This window comes from Phaeoacremonium minimum (genome assembly GCF_000392275.1).
Source record: "Phaeoacremonium minimum UCRPA7 unplaced genomic scaffold PA7_03_scaffold_299, whole genome shotgun sequence".
Lineage (NCBI taxonomy): Eukaryota > Fungi > Ascomycota > Sordariomycetes > Togniniales > Togniniaceae > Phaeoacremonium > Phaeoacremonium minimum.
In genome coordinates, this window is record NW_006921204.1 from 81,007 (window position 1) to 93,259 (window position 12,253).

At 51.7% G+C, this 12,253-nt stretch overlaps 3 protein-coding genes across 3 annotated transcripts; 2 read left to right on the forward strand and 1 right to left on the reverse strand.

Moving 5' to 3' along the window:
• Positions 1-5,579: 5,579 nt before the first annotated feature.
• On the forward strand, positions 5,580-6,039 carry UCRPA7_3947 (hypothetical protein; the record flags this gene model as incomplete). Its single annotated transcript, XM_007916499.1, has 2 exons — positions 5,580-5,782; positions 5,844-6,039. 2 exons carry the CDS (start codon positions 5,580-5,582, stop codon positions 6,037-6,039), a joined length of 399 nt encoding a protein of 132 aa, XP_007914690.1.
• A 544-nt stretch (positions 6,040-6,583) lies between these two features.
• On the forward strand, positions 6,584-7,582 carry UCRPA7_3948 (putative gnat family protein; the record flags this gene model as incomplete). Its single annotated transcript, XM_007916508.1, has 2 exons — positions 6,584-7,470; positions 7,543-7,582. The coding sequence occupies 2 exons, from the start codon at positions 6,584-6,586 to the stop codon at positions 7,580-7,582; spliced, it is 927 nt and encodes a 308-aa protein (XP_007914699.1).
• Positions 7,583-7,702: 120 nt separating this feature from the next.
• UCRPA7_3949 (putative uroporphyrinogen decarboxylase protein) lies at positions 7,703-9,030 on the reverse strand (the record flags this gene model as incomplete). The annotated part of the gene is made up of 5 exons (XM_007916511.1): positions 7,703-7,779; positions 7,833-8,229; positions 8,288-8,823; positions 8,885-8,926; positions 8,976-9,030. The coding sequence occupies 5 exons, from the start codon at positions 9,028-9,030 to the stop codon at positions 7,703-7,705; spliced, it is 1,107 nt and encodes a 368-aa protein (XP_007914702.1).
• Between the last annotated feature and the right edge of the window lie 3,223 nt (positions 9,031-12,253).

Here is a 12,253-nt window from a genome sequence, read left to right on the forward strand (position 1 = left end):
ATACCGCCAGTGTGCTTAAATCCGGTGAGGGGTGTGTTCTGCTGGAAAGACAGACCCCCTGTACAAATCTTTCTTTTGCATGCCGTGAAGACAGTCAAGCCATTGCAGGACTTGGCCAGGGGCGGTCAATCAGACGACGCCAGCGCAACAGAATTCACACGGACGTCGCTGCGTAGATCATCCATTGAACCCGGGATGATGATGGGATGGATGTCAATGGCACAATGGACCCCGGAGCGAGTGCGGAAGCCAAAAAGGCAATTGACAGGGAGCAAGCGGCAACTACCACGACGCTTTACCTGGATCAGGCAAAGCACCTGGAAGCCATTGCCAAACCAGCGTAGGCCTGTCACCGAAATAGCATTGGCCAATACCTTGCCGAACGCCGCATTGCCTAGAACGGTTTTCTATATTTGCCTACATTGGATTGGCGGACATGCGGTATCCAATTCACCATCGCCAGTTCTTGCGCTCGGGGAAGCATGCACCAGCCATGAAGCTCTGTTAGCTGCCACTTGCGGATTGATCACGAGGCTAAAGCAGGTAACGCTTATGTTCAGGTTGAGCTGACGTGCTGTTAGTTGTAATCTGTTGAGGGTGTCTCGCGCTGGCAGGGTCGCTCAGCTGTAGCAATGTGATCACAAGGTGGGTGTGCCATATAATGCAATCAATGTTCCGCGCACCATGTGGGCTGCGGCAGCCTGCAGAAGTTGGTCTCCCGCGTCGCCTCATTCGCGGACAAAACCCATTTGTCTGGAAAGGAGGCGTTCTCATCATGGAAGATGCGACTGTGCAGTGCGGCGGCGCTCATTTGAGTCAGGTTTATTCCCAATTGCTACATTCCCTGGAAGGCATCGAGCTGCCATGCTAGGTATTCGTTGCCTTCATCTATTGTAAGACTTACCCAGCCACCAAATGAAGTACATGTAATGTATCAAAACACGAACTGAATATAGTTGTCGAGGCTGGGTTTAACGGCGGCTTGTATGATCCATGGCTTCCCTGCGGTTTGACCGCTTCGACCACCCAATCAGACAGTTTGGAGGGCACAACGCCTGCCTCCATATCAGTCTCGATATAGGATAGCGGATAGAATTATAGAGATCACTTGCTGTGGACTAATTCCTTCGTAGTGCCCGACTTCTGAGTCAAGCTTCTAACATGGAAATATCCGATTTTGAACTGGCTGGGCTGCCAATTGTCCTGCGGTGAAGGACGAGAGGCGCGAGTTGCGGGCAAAATTAGGTTTACATTGAGGTTGCATTGCCTTGCCGGAGCCGTCTCGGACAATTGAAGCACCCATCGTCAAGTACAATCTCGGGTATGCCATGGAGAAGTCCCGTACCCACTTGGATAGGACGACACGACCTCCCATGGGGAAGAGGTCTCGGAGCAAATGGTCGCCTTTCGAGCCAATGGCGGCGGGGAGCTCGGCAGAGCAGGGTATCTGCATTAACAACTCCTCCATATGGTCAACGACCGTTGTAGTCCTGGCCATTCAAGAGCTACAAAGAGGGATCGATGGTTATCATGAAGTTTCAGATGATATGAAGGTGGTTGCCCCAGATTGTGAGCAACAGACGGCGGATAGAATACCATCAATCTTCAACGTGCAGTACATCTAACTAGGGCTATCGAGAAATGCCATCCAGACTTGTTCAAGTTACCAAGAAGTAGACCTGAGAGCTAAAGCAACTGAGGCAGCCGTTGTGGTACCCAATGCCGCTCGGCTGGATGCTTCTGTGCTGCACGACTTCAACTCCAGTCTAGAAGTCCTCTGACGTCTTGATAGCTTGGTATTGTGGCAATCACGACAACAATCTAGCAGGGGAGGAACAGGTGGGTATCGATCAGCACTTGGCAGGTAGCTAAGGCATGGTGGCGCCTGGGGTTTGCTGCCGGTGCGTCCGTCTGTAACAGAGCAGGGCATATGGACAGGGAAGACGACACGACGACTTGGCCGCTTGCTCTGGCGAGTATCCACTGCGGCCACTCTACCCGCTCGCTGAAATGGTGCGGTAGAACTGCTGTGGTGGGGTCGCGGAACGGCCGCTTTTGCGTGCAACTCTATCTCATTGTCTCGTACACCATGCACCGCAAACCAAAACTTGAGTTGGAATCGAACGAATTTTAAATTCCACCGAGAACAGATGGTTCTCCTGTACCTAGGTGGTTTGTTGTCTTGGTCTTCATAAGACGAAGAAGGAAGGAACGTACCATCTGTCAAGTACCTTTCCACGGACTCGGCGTTATTCTTCCGCTACGCCATCATGTGCTACGCAGGGAATTGCAAGAGGTTTTCCGTCACTATCAAGGAAATGAGTTCTCTCAGGCGGCATCTGCACTTGCCAGTTTGGGTACCTACCCAAATAATATCTACAGGAAGCAAGTTGAAGTAGCCGAGCAATGTTCACGCGAGGTTCCCAGGTAAGATTAAAGTTAATACGATAGCTGCTACTTCACTTTCTTTTCGTTGTTGCTTCTGTGTACCTGAACGCCTCGAGATCAATGGGAAAGCCACGATTGCACATTATAGGTAATACAGTAGATATATTGACCTTCCCGTGAGGGTTAAGTCATTCGGTAGAGATCGGACGAAAGACAGGGTCGCACCTTCCTCAGCCGCAAATCGCAGTATTAAGCCCTGTCCTGAGAAGTCACGACCGTAAGGATACCATCTTGGGCGGACAGCCTCGGCCTCAGTGGGGACTACATCGCCAACATGGAAATGACGGATGGCCGGGACCTGCCATTTTTACGAGTATCCCCTTTGATGCGTGTAGTTCTTGTTACTTTAACTCGATTCAAATGCATTGAATGAAAAAGGTGCTCTGCGTGTTGAGGACTGGAGGTCATGACAAATCCTTGACTGCCTCATTTCTGCTTGGAGTTACGATTTCTTACGAGTCTCCTCAACCAAAACCCCATCTCCCTGTCGGCACGCAGCGAAAAAAACCCCTGCCCCTGATGCACATCATGCTCGTCATATATCTGCAAAGGGACTCACATACGCCGAAAAGAACTATCCAAGACATGCTAGAGCATCTGCCGTCTCCGGCTCAATGCAAATTAATGCATGTCCCCATCCACGATCGTCGAACAACCAATGCTGCTATCCGGGTAGCCGACCATCCTCAAAACCTGGAACACCAGCTTCTCACCAATCTCTGTCGTATCATATAGAAAATACCGAATACTCTCCAATCCTCACACGGTTGGGCCGCCACCATGGGGGCCAAGTACCGCTATAACTGATGAATGAGACATGATGCTTCGAATTTATGTACCACAGGCGCAATCTTTCTGTTATGGGGTGTGCAAAATATTCGCACAATTGACAGCACCTAGTGGCGTTCTCGATATCAAACTACTCGTGGCTGGAAGGTCCGTAATAACGGCGGACAAATATTCCGTTAAGAGTAGGCGACGAGCTCCCTCCTTGAATTTTCAGCATCTATGAATTTGGCGTTGATATTCATTTCTGCCACACAATGCTTCTGTTCATATGTCCCGCTGCTTCACCTCAACGCCCAGCTGGCGAGCCGTGCATCTTCGAGAGCCACCCATTCTTCACTGCGAGATATGAAGACGGGGAAAAACACAACACCATAAGGCAAACAATTTGAGGGCTCAAATAAAGATCCACCGCTGCTGGTGGTATGATTTCGCTTTTTGGAATCTTGTTAAATTAATAGATGGGCTAATAGATCTATGTTAGTGTTTAGCTCATTAGGCTATCCCGAGAGCTTGGATTTGGGCCCGGTATTCATCGTCAGCGGCTTTTTTGAGGCGTAACAGTATTTCAGCAAAGCAGCAAAAACCCGAGGTGAGACATGCGCGGTAGGTTTAGGTGAGATTATCCTCCGATTGGGAGGGTTTGGATGGCTCGAGGAAGCGACCATACCTGTGTCGTGGGGTAGGTAGGTGGAAACCTGGGGTGCAGCAGCAGCTCAAACTCCGCTACCTTACAGTACCGTCCCTATGGGCGAATGACTTACAGCACACATGCCCTGTGCATGGTCAAAAAAGCGACAATCACGTACAGAATGCTACCCTACCACAAATACATAAAACAGCATAACACCGACAACAGGAGGCAATGCCGGCCACCATATTGCCGGACCGAGAAACTAGCACTTTGCAATATCTCATGCTCACGACGGGGATTCCGTATCTATCGAGCTCAACAAGTAGATTGCGTTTCTGAAAATTCGAGATGCCAAGTGCGAGATCGGTGGGGATAGAATGCGGGCACCAGGAAGAAAATTTCGGCAGTCTGGTGATCTTCTGACCTGGCGGCTCGGCTCTGGAAGCTCACGAACCCCCTCTTGTCGCAGCTGACCCAATTCGGATGGGTCCGCACCGCCTTGACACGCAATTCGTGTTCCTTGCAGCTGTTGGAGCTTGGTAGACTGACTGTTGGCATGCAGGGGAGACCAGCAAGAGGACATTGGCATCGCTGGGCAACATTGTGGATTGTCTGAATTACAAGCGAGCTTCTAGAACTCAGATTCCCCCAGATCGAAGGGTGGAGTTCTTGTTGGATTGATGGGCCGGCGGGGTTCTAGCGATGATCATGCACAAGCGCCCTGAGAACAGAGAAGAAAGCTGGAGAGCTGTGAGCCGCTGGGTTCACCACGTTCCAAAGCTCTGGTCGTAAAAGCCACTGGCATCATCCCGTTCTCAAAATGGCATTGCAGATGCAAGTCATCTTGCATCAACGGAGGCAAATGCGGCGACCTTATAACAAAGATCTATGCCATGGCCAGCACAACGCACCGGAGAAGCATCTTTCAGCCGACTGATGCGTCATGCCTGCTGGAGCTACCCCCAAGCTCGCAGACTCCGGCTTAGCTGTGGTGGAAGCCAACCTCTTCGAAATCTGCCCAACAAGCAAGAGCCTCTTCATCATCCATCGCACACGTCGCTTCAAGTAAAAAGACTGACAATAGCCAAGAGCAGATGACACCATCGTCCAGGGCGAAGCTGGTCCCTGGAACCGGCGTCGTAGGGGGTTCGGCACTGTCCGCGTGGTTCTTTTCCCCCGCTACACCAAGCATTTCTATTACGTTTTGGTTAGCACATAAGAATTCGCCCCAGCCGGCACCGCTCAGTGCCCGCGACAAACTCTGGACACTAGTTATGATGTCAAAATAGCTTTCCCGTCGCACGTTAGTCAGTCTCGCCCTGCTGGGCCATGCTTTTCTGGGCAGGGAAAAGTTTTCTCTGCCCGTTTTTCTGCCCCTTGTGATCATGTTTTCTCGCTAGAGGGGCTCTGCCAAGCGCGGGCTATCTCCACGGTTGCGAATACCTAGGTATTCATTGCTGCTTGTAAGCGCGGATCATGTTCTCGTAAACCTATATAGAGCGAAAGTTTCCAGTCGAGCTTCCTTCTTCCCTCCTCTCTATAAACCAAGAGACCTCCAATTCATGCTTTGCAACCGCCGCGAGTTCCTTCTGTGAACATCACTTCTTACTGTCACCATCACACAAGTGTCATATCCGGCTTTTTGGTCACCAGTATCATCACCATACCAGAGGGATTCACCCATTCGGCTCAATCTAAACTCTTTATAAAAATGAGCGGCTCACACTTTTCATCCTCTGGGCGAGGCGGCGCTGGTAACATGGTGGACAGCGCCAAGTCTCCAAAGATTGAACCCAAGGATCTGGAGACACCTACTTTGAAGACGCCTGTTGTCACTACAGGACGCGGTGGTTCTGGCAACATGGCTAAGAATACCGATCCCCTTGAGACCCGATTGCGACAGGATCTAGAGCCGTATGTCCAATCTAAAAATGATCAAAACTTCCGTTGTCACAATTATCTAACATTGTCACAGTGTCCAGCGACGACCAAGCGGAGGAGCGACCCACATCGGCCGTGGCGGTACTGGCAACGTCTTCAAGGCGGGCTCAGAGGACGCCGAGAAGGCGAAGCATGCCCAACAACATGATCACAATGCCGTCGCCGAGGACAAGGAGGAGGGCCTCGCAGCCAAGGGCAGGAACTTCCTGTTTGGCAAAAAGCAGCACTAAGCAATGGCGATGCCTCGAGCGAATTATTTGGGAGATACCTCTGATGCGAAGCATCTCTGCTGCTTGCTCATGACTCTTCGCTTTTTTTCCTTTCTCAATGTCTCATACCGTCGATGAGCGATACGTCATCGGGTTTGGTGTGGTTTGAGTGTGTGGATACCCACTGGGGCGAGGGACCGGCGTTTTTGCGGCTTGTTTTTACAATTTTGTAGGAGAATGACTGGTATGACTGAAAAAAGCGATGGATGACTATTTTGAGGATATCCCAGACTGAAAGTTTTCATGCTGGACTGAGAAGAGCTGAGATTCACGCCCAAATGTTAATGAGCGCCCTCGCGCAATAGTCTGCATCAATTAACCAGAAACTCTTGAAAAGGGGGTTTTATTTTCGGGTCATCTCTGCAGGGAACGCCCCGTGTTAGTGGTGTGAAAGTACAACGCTGGCGGCACAATAGAAACTCCTTATCATTTATAAGTGACTCACATCTTGAAAGCCCAACGTTTCCAGAACGACACTTCAAAACAATCCAAAGAAGCAATTGCGATGGCGCCTGTTGTCGTCGACTCGCTAGACGCGCGTGACAGCACCATCGCGCTGCTCAATGGACACTTGCCGCAGGCATTGTCACTCCAGCGTCGCCTACACTTTATGCGCTTCCCCGGAGGCTCGACGGAACACTCACACGTATTGTTCTGCACCGATCCGGAGAAGCCATGGGGTGCAGGAGATGCCCCGAGACACTTCGCCGCCGCATACCTAGACTTTTCCAGGGCGCCTGAGACACCGATGTGGCTATATTCAACCCTCGAGGAGGACTCCACCCTGTCGGAGGCGGAGGTGCAAGAGGTCCTCGACTTGGTCTACGCCATCCTGCGGCATGTGAAGGCCGAGGCGGCGCGGTACCCGGGCAAACTGCACCGAGAGAACGGCGTCATGATCGGAGGCCTGCACGAGGGAACGCGGCAGCTGCTGCTCGCGCGGGGCATCACCACGGAGACGTACTACAACCCGCACGACAAGTGGCTGTTCCAGGTCTCCGAGCTGCCGACGGGGCTCAAGTCGCCGCTGACAGATGACATGAAATGGGACACGGTGCGGCGCGAGGACTGCGATCTAATTGTGTCAAGCACAAAGGTGCCCAAGGCGGAGAGGACGCTCCTCACGCTGCCGAGCACTGTGCTACGGCTTGGGGACGGGACGCCAATCTCTTGGGGATTCTTGGGCGTGGATGGCACGCTGTCTACGCTTCACTGCGAGGTGCCGTGGCGTGGGCGAGGCATCGCCAAGGCGGTTGCCATCAAGACCATACAAGAGCACAGCAAGGACTTTGCGGATGACGGCTGGGCATCGGCCGATGTGCATCCGGATAACCTGCAGAGTCAGGGGGTATGTCGAAGTATCGGAGGTAAGAAGGCGTGGAGGAACGCATGGTAAGTCTTGCCCTCTGGTGAGAATAGAGCGGAAATGGTATTTGATTTTGTGAGCTTATACATCGCTTCTAGGACGGTCGTGGACTACGCCAGCATAGCGGACTCTAGCTAGTACTTTTGAGATTCCCCATGCCTGCCTTTTTACTTCTCTATGTCATATTGGCTACACGCATCCCCCAAAGGGGATGCAGCCACAGCATTATGCATACATACAGCGCGCTTTTAGACCCAATCATGCAGCTAGTGTTTGCCGGTGGACTTCCTCGAGGAGGAATTTTAGATCGTCCGGCTTGACGAAGGGGGTGATACCTAGGAGAGAGATTTAGCATCTGCATATGGGTAGAGGTTGTTTTATAACTTACCATGACCTAAATTGAAGATCCATCCTTTCTTTTTCTGAGCCCAACCCAGCCCGTCCACCAATTCTTTCACTACCTGCTGCATTGACTCTTTGGAGCCATACAGTACGCCGGGATCTGCGTTGCCTTGAAGCACGGTGTTTCGATCACCTCGGATCTTCGTGGCATCAGCTGGGTCGACAAGCCAGTCCAGACCAACGACATTGTACGCTGAGTCGCACATTGAGTCTAGAGCATACCATGATCCCTTGGGGAAGACAATCATGGGTACCGGGTCTAGACCAAGCTCTTTCAACTTCTTTGGAAGGTTGTCTGCGATGTAGAGCAGATAAGGCTCCGAGAACTGCTTGAAGGTCGCTGGGGAGAGTTCCCCTGACCATGAATCAAAGACTTGGATAAGCTACGCAGCGTAAGTATACTGTCAACCAGATCGTGTTCATGTAATGACAACGACTCACCTGAGCACCTGCTTTCACTTGTAGCGCCAGGTACTCTACACAGACCTCCGCAATCTTCTGCAACAGCTTCTTACTCTCCTCGGGGTACTTGTAGATCCATGTCTTGACCTCCTTGAAAAGCTTAGTGCCACCGCCCTCGACCATATAGCAGAGCAGCGTCCACGGGGCGCCGCAGAAACCGATCAGTGGTACGCGGCCCTTGAGCTTTCTTCTTGTCACGGTAATGGCCTTGTATACGTAGTCTAGCTCCTTCGCAACATCGACAGCCTTCGCCATGACCTCCTCGTATTGTTTGTCAGCCGGACTCTTCAGCGGGTCAGGGAAGTGCGGGCCCTTCTTGTCGACCATCTCAACTGTCATGCCCATGGCTTGCGGTACAACGAGGATGTCCGAGAAAATAATCGCTGCGTCGAGCAGCCCTGCGAATCGCTCGACAGGCTGGAGGGTGATGGTCGAGGCGACTTCTGGATCCCGACAGCACTCGAAAAAGTCTCGGTCGCCTTTCGCCTCGTGGTACTCTGGTAGATAACGGCCAGCTTTTCCAAACCCAAGTCAGTATATAAGTTCTTCTGTGTCGAGACCGGTGCCAAATCGTACCTTGCCGCATCACCCAGCATGGCGGCCGTTCAATCTCCTCGCCTGTTGTAGAGTAAGCGCTGTTTATGTGTCAATGGCATTTCCAACTCACCCCATGCTGCCCTGAGTATCAGATCGTTCTGCAACGGCTCGAATTGCTCCGTCATTTTGGCCGTCATGGAGCAAGCTTATGATCGAGTGCTTGACCCCGCCAAATGCTGCAGCGAGGTAGTTATCGAGCTTGGTGGGATGTGCTGGGCCACAGCCGCATTCTGTAAGAAACCCACACTGTGGCTCGAGCTGGCGCACCAGCCACAAACCCGGTTGCTCAAGTTGCAGCCAGTCAACAAGCGCGAAATTCACATCATCCTCAATTCAACCTCGGAGCAAAAGCCCATCAATTGTCGTCTAGACGGGTTGGCAGTCCACGACGGCAGCATACACAACGACACAGAGCCTTGAGTTAATTCAGCAACTTACAAATGGTTTCATCAGCCAACTCACATGTCCAAGCTCGCCGCCAATTGACTCCTCTTCCCTCCTTACCCTTCCGAGCCGATGCCTCCTCAACCAGCTGCACGATGCTGTCGTGCCGTCCAACACCAAATTAGCACGCCGCTAGAATCCGTCTGGATTACGGATAGCGCACTATGTCAAGCATTCGAACGGTATTGCGGCATCTCAAAGGTTGCGAAGCGACGAGCGAGCTCCGTGCCCGGCCCCTTGGAGAACCGCCGGCGGTTGGGGAAGCGGAATATTGCCGAGCTCAATTCGCTGCAGTCACACGCGGCCCTCCCAGCATGGGCGCTCCCCAATGCTGTCGACCTCTCACAATGGAAATGGGAGCCGCCATCGACGTCGCCTGCTGTTCGTTTTCAGAAGAACCAGAGAGCGGCGCCTGCTAAATGGCCATTTCCAGCAGTCCGTCTGCCGGACTGGCTCGGAGATTTGACGGAAGATCGTGACGTGGTGACCCTGGACGAACACAATACACGAACGAACAAGCGGTCAATACCGGCAGGAAATGCGTCTCTACAGGGAGAACTCGAACTGCTAGGATCTACAGCTTCTTCGATGTCGGCACCTGCATTTGTACAGAGTTTCCAAATCTTCTGTGGTCACTTTCAGCAACAGTTTGCCTTAGGGCTCATTGAAGGCAGTGATATACTCGGAGTGCTGAGGCTCGCATTGGCAATCCTAGATACAAAACTGGAGAGGACCCCTCACAAGGAAACCGTCAGAACCCAGTACCTCAAGCTCCTTGGTTCTGTTGTGGACGGAATTCTATCTTGCAGGGTCCTTCAGCCGAGCTCCTTCTCATCAGAGCTCTGGCAGACCATACTCGTTCGACTATCTGAGCAAAATGTGTCTGACAACTTCTGCAATCTATTTATCCGGGTTATGGACGCGATACCTCAGAAATATGTTGAGCAGAGCCCTGAAGTATGGCTAGCAGTGCTCGGTACTGTTTTTCAAAACTGGAGAAATCCGGATCACTGGAGCGGTGAAGCTGTCACTTCGTACATCAGCAAAGCGGAGAATGCAAGCGAACGAGTTGATCGAATGATTTCCTCTATCAAGTCATGCCTCGTGGTTGAAGATGTCGCTCAAGCTCGGATCTTGCTTAGTAAAGCACAAATGCTTACATCTGGATCTCGTCGCTACGCGTTCGACGCCGCAAGTGCCATGTCATCTCATCAACGCCAGGTTGATTCGGTCTCTCAAGCTTTAAGAAGTTTGTCTTCGAAACAATATATGCAATCGATTCGCACAGCGACAGATCTAGCATTAAGGCATGCAGCCCAGGATTCCCTCACGTCTGAGGCTCAGCATCAGCTTCAATACAACTGGTTGCGTGTTCTAGCATTACTACCAGGCATTAGTCAGGATTATCTGCTTGAAGTGTCCTCAAGTATGTTTTTAGCAGAGGGTGGTATGTCATTATCGAATATGGAACTCTGCCAAGTTCTTCTAGATCACTGGACAAGCAGAGGGTATCTGGAGAATGCCAATGCAGTTCAGGATACGTTTGAGATTATCAATGGCAGCAACGACGTGACTGCCATCGCCTCGTTAGCCAGCGCGCTTCACAAGCGACGAGGTCCTAGTCGATGTGCCGGCTACCTCTACAGCATGTGGAAGTACCTCCGTTGTCTTGAGCGTGAGGACGAATTCGCTATCTCCCTAAAAGCTCTAAAGCAAGCACGGGGCGTTTCACCAAAGGTTATCAAGAATGTTGCTTTCACATCTGATAACCACCGAGTGGCACTTGAACTTCATTCTTTGTCCGTAGACTATTCCCATAAACAGCATCTGCAATGGGGCCCAGGCTTCTGGGATAAATTCATGGACAAGATGGCTGTCGACCCTGTTGTCGAGCCTGATAAAATGCTTCAAGTACTGGATATCACGCCAGGAGCTACGATGCAGATTCCTCGGATGGATTCGAGTCAGATCAAGGCCGAACAGAAAGTTCAAACGGGGAAAGTGGGTGTCGATCGAACAAGGCAGTACAGCGCCTTTCGCCCAGTACAAGCACAAGTTGCGCGGGTACAGAAGGCAGCGATGCTTCTGAGCCAAGCACCTCATTTGCGAAGTCGAGTGGCTCTACGGCATGTGGAACGGTGCATTCGTTATCTTGGACATCGTAACCGCCGATGGTCAGTCGCTGAAGTGACAGCTCTTGCTCGCATCTTGACGCGTGATTTGAGCGAAGGTCAGCCTGGGAGGACCGAGCGCCTTCGGTGGCTGTTGAGACTTATTGCTAACACTTTTGGCGAGCGAGTTGCACTTCAGTGTGGCCTCCACCTGAAGCGTTGGCGCAACGGAAACTGGCGTCTGTCACAGCAGAGCAAGTGAACAACAGTGCTCCTCATAGATGGTTGCACAGGAGGACTATATACACATCATAATACAAATATATATCATCAACCTGGTTAAAAAGACAATGAGCACTAACAATTCCCCGACCGAACAGCTGGCAATAAGTAGCTGCGTACCCTCGCCAGGAAGAGCCAAAAGGGGCATTGACTCGCAGCAAGTGTTGCACAGGGACAATGGTTGCACGGCATTCCTGCTTGCCACGATGCTTCCGATCTCTGGCTTTCTACCGCTGTTTGTGACCCCCTCTTGGAACCTAGGTGATTCAATGGCTAGCGAGGCCGACCATGTTACTGGGTTTCTTGCCCATGCGGCCGCCGGTAGAGCCAGGAGACATGCAGCTGCCACAAAGCCACCTGACTGGTCCGCCGAAGCATGCAGGGTTGTTCACCTTATCTGAGATGATGCAGCTTGTAAATTGCTCAAGCATCATCATGAAGCCCATGTTACCTAGGGAGCACTATACCCCTAACCCCTGTTGCAATTGTGCCCGCGACTTAGCTTCCTGAC